General features: G+C 39.0%; 4 protein-coding genes across 5 annotated transcripts in view; 2 read left to right on the forward strand and 2 right to left on the reverse strand.

Annotated features, from left to right (window-relative positions):
• Positions 1-702, forward strand: part of LOC137997959 (uncharacterized) — a 1492-nt gene extending 790 nt beyond the window's left edge. The window contains exon 1 of the mRNA XM_068844302.1: positions 1-702. This exon is cut by the window's left edge and continues 790 nt beyond it. Within this exon, the coding sequence (XP_068700403.1) occupies positions 1-561 (561 nt within the window). The 3' untranslated portion in view covers positions 562-702.
• The window catches only part of LOC137997956 (uncharacterized), a 16176-nt gene extending 4099 nt beyond the window's left edge, over positions 1-12077 (reverse strand). The window contains exons 1-7 of the mRNA XM_068844298.1: positions 11406-12077; positions 9654-9801; positions 7875-8073; positions 7315-7393; positions 7147-7197; positions 5132-5292; positions 4035-4107 (exon numbers count right to left, since the gene is read on the reverse strand). Coding sequence (XP_068700399.1) covers positions 4035-4107; positions 5132-5292; positions 7147-7197; positions 7315-7393; positions 7875-8073; positions 9654-9801; positions 11406-12044 — 1350 coding nt within the window. The 5' untranslated portion in view covers positions 12045-12077. The remainder of the gene's footprint in view (positions 1-4034; positions 4108-5131; positions 5293-7146; positions 7198-7314; positions 7394-7874; positions 8074-9653; positions 9802-11405) is intronic.
• Positions 1081-3283, reverse strand: LOC137997957 (uncharacterized). Of its 2 annotated transcripts, XM_068844300.1 has the most exons (3): positions 3131-3283; positions 2692-2838; positions 1081-2553 (listed from the first exon to the last, which is right to left on the reverse strand). In XM_068844300.1, exons 1-3 carry the CDS (start codon positions 3144-3146, stop codon positions 1223-1225), a joined length of 1494 nt encoding a protein of 497 aa, XP_068700401.1. In that variant the 5' UTR covers positions 3147-3283; the 3' UTR covers positions 1081-1222. The 2 variants fall into 2 exon arrangements, with proteins under 2 accessions (XP_068700401.1, XP_068700400.1); XM_068844299.1 differs by lacking the exon at positions 3131-3283 and having other exon boundaries at positions 2692-3007.
• Positions 12078-12117: 40 nt separating the features above from the next.
• LOC137997958 (kynurenine formamidase-like) lies at positions 12118-14290 on the forward strand. Its single transcript, XM_068844301.1, has one exon. The coding sequence runs from the start codon at positions 12228-12230 to the stop codon at positions 13110-13112; it is 885 nt and encodes a 294-aa protein (XP_068700402.1). The 5' UTR covers positions 12118-12227; the 3' UTR covers positions 13113-14290.
• Positions 14291-16067: the final 1777 nt, after the last annotated feature.

The following is a 16067-nucleotide window of genomic DNA, read 5'->3' on the forward strand; positions in this document are numbered from 1 at the left end:
CCTGAGAGTTTCAAGGCCATGTACCCAACTACAAGAGTTATATTGGACTGCACAGAAATTTTTGTGCAGACCCCAACTTCACTGCTACTCCAATCACAGTTCTATTCTTCGTATAAAAGTAGCACAACACTCAAGGGTTTAATTGGAATTACACCATATGGTGCCATCTCTTTTGTGTCATGCCTATATACAGGTGGAATCTCAGACAAAGAAATAACAAGATGCAGTGGTATACTAGATTTACTAGAACAGGGGGATTCAGTGATGGCAGACAAAGGTTTTGACATTGATGATCTTCTTAGGGCAAAAGGTGTAGCTCTGAATATTCCCCCATTCCTCAAAAGTCAAGGCCAGTTTACTGCTCTAGATGTACAAAAAACTAAGACCATTGCCAGGCTTAGAATACACGTGGAGCGTGCGATAAGGCGGATCAAGGAGTACCACTTTTTTGATACTGATGTACCCCTTTCAACATTAGGTTCTGTAAACCAGCTGTACACAGTGGCTTGCTTGCTCACAAATTTTCAGGGTCCCCTAATATTATCTCAAAATAACAAGTAAAATGAACAGCTGTGGAATGATTACAAGAAATGGGTTATTGGTCATGAAGACACCTGTAGTGATAGACACTAAGTAATTCCCTTTTTGACTTTGAAATATTAAATCCTAGACTTGAATAGGGTTACTGAAATAACTCTAACTAGGAACAAACTTTGGTAAAATTATTGATGGGTACATTATGAATATTTAAGAGTGGTCTTTGCTATATATGGTATTTATAATGCATAAACGGTATTCCTAATATATTAAGCATTCACAGTACACAAATAAATGCTCATCCATGGGGGAGGTAAGGCATACCCCAGGGGACTTGACATTCTAGTCTGTTTCAATGTCAAATTTCCTAACCAGAGCATGGTTGCTAGTATCTACACACCCCTTCCCATGCCAAAAACATACCCTTTCCCTGTCAGGACCGCCCACTCGTGGAAATTTGTCTTCTGTGAAATTCTAATCCCAGAAGTGAGAATCTTAAATGTCCTGGGTCCACCTTTCTCCCTCCTGGGGCTTAACATTGACAGGTGCACGAATCAGAATACATTGGATACAGTTAAAATCAAAATGCTGCATTTAATACATGTCTAAAGACATTACTTGTGCCTCCAACGTTTCACCCATGTTTTCCCGAGTGATCATGAATGTGACAAAATTAATATATTCATCAGCACAAATAATATTGAAAGAAAAAACTGTCTACTTTGTCTTTGGCCTCCTGAAAAAAAAACTGATCAAACATTATTCTTTGACACACATATAAATTGTCATTGATATAACTGAAAAAATCACACCACTCCAGACCAGTGAGACCAAGTAGGCATTGAACTTGATAATAATAAATGTCTGTTGTCTTCAAAGTATATGCACTGGTGACAGGATCTTTGACCAAGTATCTGACATTGTCAAATGTTGTTTCGCCTTCCTTAACAACCTTTACTTCTAGTAGGCCAAAGGGATTTTTTCCACTATTAACTGCATCCAGGTCATAAACCTTACGGTCAGGACTGCAGCCCAGCCATGCACACTTGGGATTTATAACCAAACCTGAAGGGAAAAGATTTACACGTTCCCCCTTTGCTGAATTTGCATAAACCATGGCAGCATGTGCCTCAAGTTCAATCCCCCTTTTCATGGCATTGGTTTGGACATATCTGCTGGGATTGAGCTGGCCTACTAAAGAGCCAAAATTTGACACTCGTTTGGCAACCAAACCAAATTTGCTGGCGGTGATTCTTTTTTTTCGAAGAAGATACCAAATGCTGCTTGAAGATTGAGTTATGGTCTGTTCTTGAACTTTAAGAGATGCCTCTCGGGTGACGGAAAGTGCTTCAAATGCAGCTTGTTGCTTATTATCCAAACAGATTGAATAATTGTTTTCAAACCTTTCGTCTGAATTGTCCAGTGGCAATTCTGGAAAAGCAGTGCATGTGAAATCATTTATAACATAGTCTGTTGACATCCTCTGCTGGTATGATAACACACAGCCTTTTGGCACATTCCCATATCTACATGGCACAAATGGTACATTTTTCATCTGTTCTTTACTAGGAACCAGGGTTGCTATGAGAGGCTGGGGTGTGTAATGGCTAAAATGATTTTTTGTCCATGTTCCATACATAGTAGCAGGGGAATAAAGAGTGCTTTTGATGAATTTACTGTACTGTGCTCCCATCTGGGGTTTTTTAACCAAAACATCTTGAATTTCCTTTTGCTCAATTTTCCTTCCCCTTGGAACACTCCATCGCTGTTTCATACTGGTACAGGTAAGTTCATCAGGTAAACAACAATGACCAAGTTGCTTAAGAAGTGCCAGGTAGTACAGCAGACCAATTACATGATGACAGTATCCCCCTATTCCAGCAACACAGGAACATTTTCCTGCCAGAGAAGCATCGCTTATCTTTGCAGATACCTCCATGATGTGAGGGGGCTCACTCTTCTTCATATATCTAAAGCATTTAGCATTCACTTTGGCCGTCCCTGCAGTATAGTTCACTGCAAGAGATACAACATTTGTAACTATTAGGTGTAAGATTTACCCTCAAAATGTCTTGTTCATTAATAAAAGCTTAATTCTCTGATACTGGAACTATTACTTTTATATTCTCGTACATTCGAAAACATGATACTTACCCTTGATATCGTGTAGATAGCCCGGTTCTGCCATAAATTTGTAAGCTTTTGAGGTAGAAGTGCAACCAGACTTCTCCTTGGAGTATCGCACAACATCATCGAATGTTAAAGCAGGAAAAGCAGAAATATCTTGTGAATCTCCTTCCACTAAAAATAATAACATGTAAGGCATATTCAATAAGTCGACAATACCTCAAATGTTTAATGGCAAATGATATTCTTTGTGATATAAAAGATATGTGGACACAGAAGACACACAAAAAAAAACAAGTATAATTTGTCACGCCGATCATAGGTAAAAATTGGTGTTTTCCCGCTTCTAAAATGGTCTATATTGCACTCACATTTTAAAATAGGGCAAAGGCTTGCTTTAACAGCTGTTTTTATGTAAGTCTAAGGCATGGAAATCATTCTAGAAGAAGATTTTTTGAGTACATACCTTGCGAAGCCGCCATGTTGTCAAGCGCCGGTGCTGGTTTAGAACGGCAAACTGGAAGCGAAAAACGGTTTTACTTTGCTAAAAACAAGCCTAGACTAAAGTTTGGAAATATGACTTACAATAACTGTAGAAGTGGACTAAAATTAAGCGCTCTTATGTCTAAAAACTTTTCTTCAAAACCACACGTGCTTGACCTTCTGGCTTTTGTTCAACTGGAACGCTTGCTCTCCAGTTTCGTGTTGCTAGGTGGTATCCAAGCACGTGACCTCTAGCTGCAAAGGGCCTATTGAGGGCAAACTACTACCTGTAGCCTCACGCCTCAAGAACTTTTTGCAAAATTCTTGTGGCTCCACGCAATGCCACTTTCTGCAGAAACTTTGTTCTTTCAGTCACTCCTATTTGCTGAAGACTCATTTGTAAGTTCTTTGTCACCATACCCAAAGCACCAACCACTACATGCGTTACAGTCACATTTACATGCCATAACTGAGCATTTTCTCTCCTTAAGTCGTGGTACTTTTCCAAATTACCCTTTTCCTCGATGTGGGCATCCCCGGGTACCACTATGTCAATTATTATTATTATTATTATTATTATTATTAATATTATTATTATTATTATTATTAATATTATTATTATTATTATTATTATTATTATTATTATTATTATTTATGCAGTAAGGCAGACTGGCCACAGTTGCCAAGATCTCTGTCTGGTTTCAAAGAGCACAGTCTCACCATCCATTCCTTTATAATAGTAGCATTTTTCATGCAATTTTCATGTATGGAAATTGTTGCCAGGACCTCAGTGGCCCCTCGCATTTTTAGCTTTTTAAGTACCTCAATGTATTGAAAAGTCACCATAGAATCTGTAAGAACAAACTGGTTTCAAATAACTTTAATACCTCATAGCGTTTTATCAAGTTTTGCAAAGTCAGCTTTCCATTTCCATCATCTAATGCCTTCTTAAAAACGGACCTAAAATGTTCAACTTTAAAAGAGTTAGAAAAATAATCTATCCTCTATCACTCTGACTATTTTGCCAACACGTTTGCTGAGTAGCAAAGCACCATGAGAGGTTGTGCTGTCAAACTCCTAACCCGTCATAGTTCTTACACAACTTAATAATGACTTCTGTAAATGGCTACTCCTTTCAGATGAGAACAAGATTTCATTATTCTATTTTGAAGTGTGCTATACATGTGTTAATGAACCCAAGCACTGTTTGAAAGGTTCACAGTCGTATAGCCACCAGCACAGTTCACCAACAACCAAAGAACTTTTGAGCAAAGGACAAAGAATACTTGATGGCGAGTTCACTAGCAACAAAGCCTTCTAAAAATGACTGATAGTCCTTTGAATAAGACAGTGGATATAGACCCTTGTGAAGAGATCCTTCTTCGATCCATATGTGAAAAGGGTCAGCAACAATTTTCTTAACTGCTGTTTCTGTGTTGCGGCCATAAAAAGAGTGATGGCGGGGAATACAACAAAAGGAGATACTAAGCATTTGCAACAGGATTCTTAACTATTCTGATAAGACAATATAAAAAATTATTGAACATGAAGCATAGGCTGAGTGTAACAAGGTCCGTAAACCATGACCTTGAACCAAATACTTATCCAGTCCACTCACTCAAACATGAAGTACCTACTACTGTTCCCTCTCCCCCTCCCCCTCCCAAAACAATGTTGAATACTCTGCACTGCAAATCCAGTTATGCCAAAATAGAATTTGTTGGTTCTTTGCTCTGTTCTGGGTACTCCAGTTTTCCCCTCTCAACAAAAATCAATACTTATTTTGATTTGATTTGATTTGAGTTAATTTTGTTAGTGTGCCCAGTTAGTGCTCTTGTGCTAAATCCATTCACACTAAAATAAAGTTGTTATTATTATTATTATTATTATTATTTTATTATTATTATTCCAAGAAATAATAATTTTGTCTCCCATTGTAGTATTGCACAACAGCAATATAATTATAACCTTTTCTTGGACTTACCTAACAGAATCCAGTTCAAACAATGCAAACTCATATTCCTCAGTGTTAGCAGGATCAGGATCGACTACACCTGCCATTTGCTTCAGCTGATTGAGAGTCAGAGCTTGAACGTCCTCTCTAGAAGCGTAACCTTTATTGTCCACATCAATAATTTTAAGAACCTTCAAAAAAGGCAGATTTAAAACCATACAGAAGTCAGTGGTCTGGCAATATTTTGGACTAAAGGCAGGCTTCCAACCAAAGCCTTTCTACTTATATTAAGCTGCACTGCAAGCAGTCATTTTACAAAAATTAATCATACAGTAGTTGTGCTAATGTACAATTCGCAAACACCATAAGTCAGTTACTAACATCTTTGTTTATCAATTTCAGTATTTGGATAGGTTAGTGTGAAGGCCCTTTACGAACAAAATATCGAATACGCTTATATCAATGTTATGCGGCATACATGAATGTTATGCGCAATAAATCTATAAGCAAAGTTGTCCAATATAAATACAAGATGCCCAATACAACTAAAGGATGTTTGATACAACAAAAAGAAGTTCCATATAACCAAAAGATGATCAATATAAAAGATGAAGGGGAAATGATTTTGCAAAATGGAAGAGTCATTACGTACCCAGGCCCCTCAAAAATGCCAGAACTTTGCCCTGAATACAAAATCCTGCTGAAGCTATGTGTATGATTTGGCCTTCAGACACAGGAACGTTTTTCACGGAATTAACGGCAATAATTACGAAAGCAATGCAACAACGAAATACCGCAGCCAACCAGTTCAATTCTTAAGAGTCCTTTGTTCATAGCCGCAGTTGAGCATCGGCTGCCACCACTCAGGTTCTGCCTTTGTTCTGACATCTATAAAATGGTCAGACCCCCCCCTCCCCGAGGTGACGTGCAGGTTTCTAATACAACTGGTATTCTGGAAGAAAAAACAACATCACCAGTCGGATACCCCACTCCTTACTGGTGCACGCCCTCCTAAGAAAAATCCTGGATTTGCCCTTGCACTGTTTGTAAAGAGTAGGGCATGGCGTTCTTGGTGTTGTGGTCTGTCCTCTGTGGCATATCATGGTTGGGAGGGTATTAAATGCTCAGAGATATTAGCTGCACCGGCCAAGCTACTCTGCAATCCAAGGATAAATAACTATATACCGTGTATGATATGATAGCCTAATGTCCATTTAAACAAGTATAGCATCGGCTGGGACCTTCGTTTTCTCTATGGAGTTAATGTAGTCGATACTGAGTATTTCTGAGACATGATTTTTGTTGTTATGGTGTAGGCTTCCTCTGCAATTCAAAGTGACAATGTAGGTTGTTCAAGATGCCAAGTAATAATATTGGTGTATAAAGTAGCTGATTAAGCAAATTTCTCTTCCAGTCTACCAATAAAGAATGCATAAAGAAACGAACTGAGTGGCTGTGGCGTTTTGTTGTTGCGGTGCTTTCCTAAATTAAATTATAATTGCACTTAATTCCATGAAAAACCTTTCTGTGACTGGAATCCAAATCGTACAAGTAGCTCCAGCTGATGCCAGTGACGCCATTTTGTACATGTAATCAGGGAAAAGCCCTTGTATTTTCAAGGGGGCATGGTACATAATGACATTACTTCCTGTTTTGCAAAATCATTTCCGCTTCCTCATCTTTTGGCACCCTTCTTTTATATCGATCATCTTTTGGTTATATCCCACATCTTTGCTTATAGCTTTATTGATATAAGCATATTCAATATTCTGTCCATAAAGAGCCTTCATAGGTTAGGCTTGATCAGAGTTAGTGATCAGTTGTCAGTCCTGAGTTTAGGGAAAAGGTTTGACCTAATTATTTACTATTAGTCTTTAGAAGACCTGACCCAACATGTAGGTGTAGTAACTTACATTAATGTGAACTGGAACTCAGCAAAATGAACATAAATCCTCCTACATAGCTATTTTATTAGAAGTCACATGACGTGTGCTGCCACAAAAAAGGCCGTATAGGAGAACCAGTCTCATGTACTTGTTTCTTACTTTTTCAGCAATGCTCTTTCTTACATCTTCATGATCCTCCATGACTTCACCCTGTAATAAACAGCGTAATCATGATTTTTAAGTTTTATGAAAGAGGTTCTGCATTGAACTTTGAGCTCTTTAAGATCTTATGCACCATTTTTAAAACCAGTATTGATCATCACTTACCTCAGTGAGTGCCTCGAAAATAAGATCAGCATCCAAATGCCCATCTTGTGCATGATTCAGCAAGGCGAGGTATTCATCCCTGAATAATAAAGGTGAGTTATCGCAAGTTACTTAACCTTCTTGCAATTTTTCCAATGGAAGCTTGAAACTGACCAGTCATAAATATGCCAATGTTCATATCAGCTAGCGTAGCTTTGGATATTTCATGGAAATCCATACAATGTAGTTATGAACGCAGGTTTTGAACTCCATTACGCAATACCTTTCGAGACAGTGTCAAATTATCATTACACCAAATACAAGATGGTTCTAAGCAAAAAGTGATCTTCAGGCAGGAAAGCTGACTTCAGCTTGAAGGATGCAGAGCTGACTATTTCAGGATAACTGAAATACAAGGTTAACCAGGAATTCCAAAGAGGAAGACAATCTCAATTTATTAAAAACATGTCTGGAGCAAGACCAGAATGTCAAAGGTCACGAACCTGATTTTTCTGAAGGGCTAATGGAGAATGTTGTTCTGATAGGAAGGGTACAAACCAAAAATAATCATTGATACTTACTTCATTTCAAAAGGATCAACATTTCCCATTGTTTGTGGGCCATGCCCTGGATAGGTCCACACCATGTTAACATCTGACAAGGCTGTGTACTCTAACTTAGCCTTCTCACATCCTGATGGGTCAAATTCTGTCAGCCGTGAGAACAACACTGAGACTGCCATGTTCTTTGAACCATAAGATCGTACTTGATGCCAGTAACCTGTAAAATAAAGGTGCATGGTGATTATAAGGTAACCATAAAAACTCGACTAGGAGTCAGATTAGAATATGATTGATTAAGGCACAATTCAAAGATATCTGCACACTGGAGTTCCCTGGTAAATAATCATAAATTGCAAAACTAAACTGAGAGAGGGAACTGACACAACAACAATGAAAATGACAGTGGCTGTCAGCAGAGGATGTGTTCACTTTTCCATTAAAGAATGTTGAGATCGGTGCTTAGACTGGTAGGAATATCTTGGATTGGCAAGAAGCTCAGAAAGCTTGGGTTTTTCTCACAGATTTAATCTATTATTCAAGTGTTTTCGTTACAAGTTTGTGTTTGTCCCATACGATATATAAGAAAGTAAACAACAGGTTTTATTACAAAATAATAATTAGGGTAGTATGCGCACTTTCATTGGTCAATAGCTATGTTTAGATGCGAGTACATAGACACGGCTGTGACATCACACAAATTTCGATTGGTTAATAATATGTGTTGTCAGACACGCGTTTTGATTGGCTGGTAGGAAATATAAGCATGCATCAAGAAAACCTGTTTCAATCACGAAAGTAAAGAAACCAGCATTTTCCTTCATTTGTCGAATTATTTTTGAGAAATATTTTATAAAAGCAATAGAGGACTTTTTTCCGTGTTTACATAGCCTCGTTTGAGAATTCTCGACAGTTATGCGAAGACTCGACTGCATCTCGGGTTTGCATAACTGTCTTGAATTCTCCCAACTCCCCCTTGTGTTCCAACGAGGTTGTGTAAACACGGAAAAAGTCCTCTATTGCTTAAAATCAAATGTACCACAGCCTCAGGCACCCAAAACAGAGTAAAATATGTCGAGCTTCACTCCCAAGAGTCAATGGGTTAAACCTTTTAATATGAAGCTTATAAGCCTATTGACTCCTGAAATGCCCTCCCCGCTTCCCAACTGATGAGTAAAATCTGGCATTAGACAGAGTAAATAAAATCTATTAGTGGCACCTCTAGGAGTCAATGGGTTACGTAATGGGGACTAGAAGGGAGTAAAATTGTCAAACACTAAATACAACTCAATGTAAAAGTGAACTAAAGAATAAACGAAAAAGAGGGCAATTACAAAGAAATTCTGATATAGGGGTACAATTCTCAAAATCATAACATTGTATGTTACTCCCAGCATTGAATACAGTCCACCTTCTTGTCTCACTCTTGTTGTAAACCACACGACAAACAACATTGCTTCTAAGTTTGTTCTTTGAATTTTATTTAGAGATTTCTCAATAATTATTTTATTTTATTTTTTTCTTCTTTTGCCCGCTCACTTTTTGATTGCACCTGGATGTTGTTTATCATTCACTGTCCCCATTAACCCTTTGACATCCAAACCCGCCTAAACCGGCCAGACTCTGTCTAACGCCAGACGATTCTACTTGTCAATGGGGAACCCCTGGGAGTCAATGGGGAACCCCTGGGAGTCAATGGGCTAACCCACTAAATCTCAGGAAGAAAAGAACGAAAAAGACTCAGTGGGTTCTTTACAAACTCCAGGGATCCAAGTCCAAATAAATGTGAAGAATACTCACTGTAAGGTAAGAAGAGACAATCGCCCGGAGTCATGTTTGCATACTGCCATCTCACTTCCTTGAATTTTGGATACTTGATAAGATTCACACTTTCTACATCCAGTGTAGCAAATCCTCCATAACCTCTATCACCATCTGCAACTGGTATCTGATAAAGTAATAAGTTCAGTAACTATTAATTTTGATCGACAACTTCAAAAAACAAGTTTCTCTCAAGTAGAAATAAGGACATCTGAGTACCATTTTCACCCCAAGAAAAATTATCATTAGGGAACTTTAGAATGTCATCTCAAAAGATATATTCACGTTATTGTAATCACTTTGTGACTATTTCAACCTTTTTAATATGACAAGGGTGTGGTAGTTCCTAAAAAATGACACTGGTTGGAAAAGGTTTTTGTGATATTTTTCATCCAAATGCATGCATGCCCAAAAATAAAGATCTTTCATGGTCTTTCAGCGGAAAATTTTTTGTAATTTAATATTCTCTGTCAAAAATTTGCATAAGAAGCTTGAAATAAACATTGCAACAAAATGTAGTCCCATTTACCTCTTTGTCGAATTCTCGTTAATATTTTACTAACTGTGGTGTAATATGTACAATACTGGTTCTTCAGTGAAGGGTTTAACAGTATTCCAGATAAGAGTCGGGTCTCTCTCAGGTCAATAACCTGACAAAGAAGGCTTCCCGACCCGACAGATGAAATATAAATATTCAGTTAAATATTACAACAAAATTGAAAAACAAAAGACGAAAGTTTCTTGGCTAAAAAGTATGTGTTTGAACTCTGAAAACGTTACGAGCGATTTAATTACATTCTACCCTCTAGTTCATTCAATGTAAACAACAGCTTTGATGCAACGTGATCATGTGCACCTTTGTGGTTGCCTAGTATGTGATTAATTTCTTCCTTTTGACACAACATCATGACCTTCCCAATGATTAATTAATAGGAGTCAGAGACTGCAGAAATTTTAGTGTTTTTACGATCGATTGTCATTAATCTTTCGCTAAGAATTCAAAATTCAGAGTCTTGTATAAAAAACTATGTTTTTTTTTCTTCATCTGTCTTTTGGTTTGCCATTTACTGTTAACTCCCACCTTTTGTGATACTATTTGGTGCACACATATTAAGGCCAAAAAATTATTTTGACCTGGCATCATATTAGAACAAAAAGAAGAGGAATTATGAAGCACGACACGCATGACATGACATGACATGCAGGAAAACGTCCATCAGAGCAATTTGCAGTTAGTTTTTTTGCAGACTATTTAACTTAAAGAGGAAACGAGTGAGTTTTACTCAAGAGTGTGTTTTGTTATCTTTGAACTGAATTTATTACCAAAGCTTTAAACAGTAAAAGACCTCAAAGTGGGACAGGACATTACAAAATAATTCAACGTGTGAGCCAAAGGGCCACTGCTGGAAGGACATCTGAGTGACCTCTCAAATAGTCTACATGATCCCCCATTTGAAAAAATTAACTGGAATACCACCCAACTCAGTGTCTTCTGTTCTTGTGTAACACGAACCACAGGCAACCCAGTTTACGCTCATGGAGTGTCCAGTTTGCCCTGAAAATCCCCCAGGGCCCGGGAGCAGTCAATAAATTAAACAATACATTCAATAAAGGCCTTTCAAGTTTAAACAAGTATGCAACGTTATAAATGTAAACAAAAAATACTTCCTCGTGAAAACGTTGAGATCAGAAAGCCTTTGTGAGAAAATAATAAATTAAAAACGTACTCACATTTCCTTCGTTGTCCGGGTGGATTAAAATCCAATCTTTTGTTCCGTTCAAGAGGCAATTAATTGCATTATCTGCATCCTTATGCAACATACTCCTAGTTCCTCCTGAGCTAAGCCAAAGATTTGCCTCCAAAATTCTCTCACTAAATGTACCGCACATAAGAAATGGCAAAACTCTTACTTCTTCAGATAATGGATCAGGCAGCTGCGACACCGTGTAAGAATCCTTTTTTTGGTATGTTTCGAGAAAACTCCTAATAGTGTCGCGACCGAGGCCTCGATCCCCTACGGGAACATGGTCTTTTTCTCGCTTAGCTTCCAGCTTAACTTCCAGATCTCCGTAATTCTCCGTCAAATATTGATCCGTCCACAAGTTGAAAGCTGGAAAATGTTTCGCTGCCCCGCGAAAGACGACTGGTTTACGGATGCTTGCATATTGATCCCAGAATTGCTTCGGTGAAGGAAGTTTGCTTGAATCAATCTCGTCTACATGGCCTTCTGAATCTCTGTGTCCCCCGAGTGGTTGTCCATGACCCCGAGGGAGGTCTTGGCGATTGACAGTGGATCTCACGCAGGGAACTAGTCCAAACGAGATCAAAACAAGCAGGTGAAAGTTTCGCGAACCGGCCATGAAGGACATTCCATGAGTCAGCGATCACTGTGATCGAGAGAAGCCTGGAAAAAGCACTAAAGGGTTCTTCATCCGAGACACTGGGAACGATGTATGTTGGCGCCTTGTTTTTTTTTTTATTAGTTGTATTTGGCCTCGAGCTTTGTGATAATCAGATGCATTCATACAGAAAGTTGGATTTGCTTAAGCTCTATGATGGAGGCGAAGTCAAGAGAATGGTATGACCTGCAATACACTCCAAGCAAGTGGTGCAAACGAATGCCCACAGATGAAGTGGTACCCTACCACGTGAAACTATGCCAAGAGCGCAGTAAGATTACAAGGCAAAATTTGAATGAGAAACAAGCCGAACTAGATGTGCCATATGGTCCAGACAGAGCTAAGATGGACATTTTTTATCCCAAGAAAGCCGATCAAGAGAACTCACCTGTCGTTGTATTTGTTCATGGCGGCCTCTGGCAAGAGGGGAACAAAGAAATGCACGATTTTGTTAGCAACTCGTGGGTGAACGCTGGCTTTATTGCAGCAATTGTCGGTTATGATCTCGCACCGGAAGCTTCCATGGATGACATGGTCACTGAAATCCACGCATCCGTGGAGTTTTTGGCAAAGAAATTCCCTGAGTCAAAGTTATTTTTATGTGGCCACTCTGCTGGCGCCCACCTTTGCGCGATGACCGCAGTTCGAAGTTGGTACGATTCTTCTTCAGTTCCGCAAGCCATTCGTGGTGTGTGTCTTCTTTCTGGAATTTTCGACTTAACTCCTTTGCTAAACACGCATGCCAATGATGCAGTAAAGTTGGATGAAAGTTCTGCCGCAAGATACAGCCCGCTTTTGATTTTAAAGCAGGCGGTTCCGAGGACTTCTTGTCCCACCCTGGTTGCTGTAGAAGAGTACGGATCCCCGGAATTTATTCGCCAATCCAAAGTCTTTGCGGAGGCTTTGGAGAATCACGGCGTGCAGTGCATATTTTTACAGGTTCCTGGAGTGGATCATTTTAACTTAATTGAAGAGATGTTCAATTCTGACTATTTCATTTCCAAAGAAATTGTAAAACTTGTCCATGGAGAATCCTAATTCCGATGATCAAGTGAAAAACTGAGAACTAGCTGCTTTTTCTGCTTTCAATTTTGTAGATCCAATCTCTAGAGACACAGATATCAATGCTGCAATGTGCAATTGTTGTTGGACGAACAAAGGAGCTATAAATGAGAGTTATTTTGTTTTCGTCCACCAACATTCTGGCAATGACGTAATGTGAAAACCACCTATAGAAGTTGTGTCGTCGCACATACGGCCCTCCCCCATAAAAATCTTTAATGTTTCATTGGTCTGGTTTTTCCCAACACTTTTGGAAAATGAAAAAAAAAAGGCTAATACTCTGTCTGCACACGAATTGTTTAAAAAACTATTTTCATTTCTGAAGTTAAAATTCCGTGCTTTGTACAAAGTAACATTCCTGAAATATTATTTGTGTCTTATAGGGCTTTTATGATAACTTTTGGTTACATGGTTTGGCATAAAAGTGAAAGCTTCCACCTTCCACCACTGTGGCAAGGGAACGATTCGTGCTTGTGGGCTGAGTTGTTCGGTTCTCTTCTCTGCCTCGACTTATCCCATTCATAAAAAATCTGACATTTGATTTGATTTGGTTTGATCTGCTTTAATCCATTAACTTCCCCTCCCCATTGATGAGTAAAATCTATCAATAGACAATACTATAGTACAATACATACTTAATTTACCACTCCCCATAGGGGCTTTTCTGGGCCGATGAAACAACGAAACGACAGAACAGAACAACAACAACAACTGTTAAGAATCCCAACTGGCCGGAGGCAAACCAGTTTGCTATTTACAAGTGCAGCTGGGAAGTTTAACCAGGGACTACCAGGAAAAAATTCAGCAAGTGGTCAGAGCGGGTCTTGAACCCGGGATCTCCGGATCTCCAGGCAAGTGCCCTGAACACTGGGCCACACTGCCTCCTAGACCAATTTGGCTAACTCAATGTTGTACCCAATTCAGATGTTTTGGGAATAAAACGTTTTGTTCCAAGTATTTCAATATCATTTAAATGTGAATTCTTTATTGTCATGCAAATTCAATACACAAAGAAACTTAACCCTGAGAGATTTGAATTAGGTACAACATTGAGTTTGCCCAATTGGTCTACAGTAGAGCTCTTGTGCTACGTAAGCTGGAGACTTCAATTAAGTTGTCATTATCATTATTATTTTGCTTTTTTCTTGGCCTCATTGTTGGTATAACTGGTTTCATTTTGTCACTCATCCAAGTCAAATCCCTTTACCTCTGGTGTTCAACATTATCTCAAGGTCCTTGCTGTCCCCAGCAAACAAGCTTTCCGTAATATGGTGAAATTCTTCCTTGATAACAATGTGTTTCAGCCGTCCCTCTAGACTTTTATGTGCCATTCCTAGTGCACCAATAATCACTGGTATTACGTGTACCTTGCAAAAATCTCATAAGCTCTTCACTTTATTTATTATTATTATTATCATTTTCATCATAATCTTAGCATAAATATCAACATCCTAGGGCTTTTAACCATTGACTCCTGGGAGTGAAGCCGCTGTTACACGTTGAAACTTTTAGCTGAAACTCATGTGCAACGGCCCTGCAAAAAAAAGTGTCAGCAGGCATTGCACTGTGTAACATTAAAGGTCGAAAACTGTTCGGTAACGTTGAAACTGGTCTCGAAATGTTGTTTACATTGCCTTAGCCAAGTTTGTGTTGGTTGTCAAAATTGGGCGTGGATCTAATTAGGGTCAATCGTGGACATATCTGTTGCAAGAGGGACTTACCCACACTCAGACATAGTGGTCATTTTCTGAATTCTTTGACCACAGGAGAGTATCCATAAAGGATACAGACCAATATTAACGTCTAGATCTGATAATGGTCTTTCTGTCTCATCCTCAGTGTAAAAATTGGTGAAACAAGAGGCTATGGGTAACCAAAGGATTTTAAGCCAATTTACTTAAGTTCACAACATTTTAGTTTTTTTTTGTTACAGCATCTTGGTCAGAATGTGCTATGTGTTATGTGTTTCATATCCAGTTCAATTCTGTAGTCCGAAGTCTAAAGTCCATATTCCGTCGGGACACTGAAAAACGCAGACTGCATATTGTGCAGACCGTCTGTAAAATGAAAATTCGGTTAGCCTGAATTAGGCCTAAATAACGTTTGGTTAGCCTGATTAGGCCTAAATAACATTCAGGTTAGCCTGTTTACGATTAGTTCTCAATAATAGTGAGGGTAACACCATATTTTAACCCTGGTCTGCAAGGCCTGCACAGTCTGCAGTCTGCGTTTTTGGCGTGACCGTATTCCGTCACACAACCATAGGGTTAAGTGCGATCGCGGAATAGTTTTTCACATTTACTGCGAAAATCCGAAAACCGTGAACACAAGGAATATTCATAAAATGTTATTGTGTTTCGAGTAAAAAGCTACTCACGAGTGAAAAAACTAAACAGCAATCACTAGCGGTAATAGACCACTTTCGGAGCGACATCAGAATACCCGGCCACGATTGCGTGACACGGAACGTTTGCTCCCGTAGTCCCGCGGTCGTGTTGTAATCATCACTTTCAAAACCTCGTTTGCCCTTCAAAGTTTTCCGTAAGCAATTTTTTTTAAAGTGGTCTATTAGTTTGTACCCTGTAAGTAGAGCCTCTCCAAAACTCGGCAGAAAGCGAGAAAGAGAGGCACCGCAGAAATCGTGTGAAGTCTTTTATTTAAGTCGGCGCAGCCCCAATCTCGTACCCAGAGTCCTCGGGACCATCGTAGAAAAGTGTAAAGCATCTGTTTAAATATTGTTTTTGATTGGAATCAATACAGTTAAAAACAGATTCGAAAACCGTGAATTTTGACATTTCCCATTGTGCAGCAATCAATCAGAAGCGACATGAAACTACAAACTAATCACCCTGCCAGCAGAGCCTTTGGGGCCCGGGCTTTGGGGACGCCTTTGGGTACGAGATTGCCGCTGCCCGTCCCGCTGCCCAAGTT

Source organism: Montipora foliosa, chromosome 3 (assembly GCF_036669935.1).
Source record: "Montipora foliosa isolate CH-2021 chromosome 3, ASM3666993v2, whole genome shotgun sequence".
Lineage (NCBI taxonomy): Eukaryota > Metazoa > Cnidaria > Anthozoa > Scleractinia > Acroporidae > Montipora > Montipora foliosa.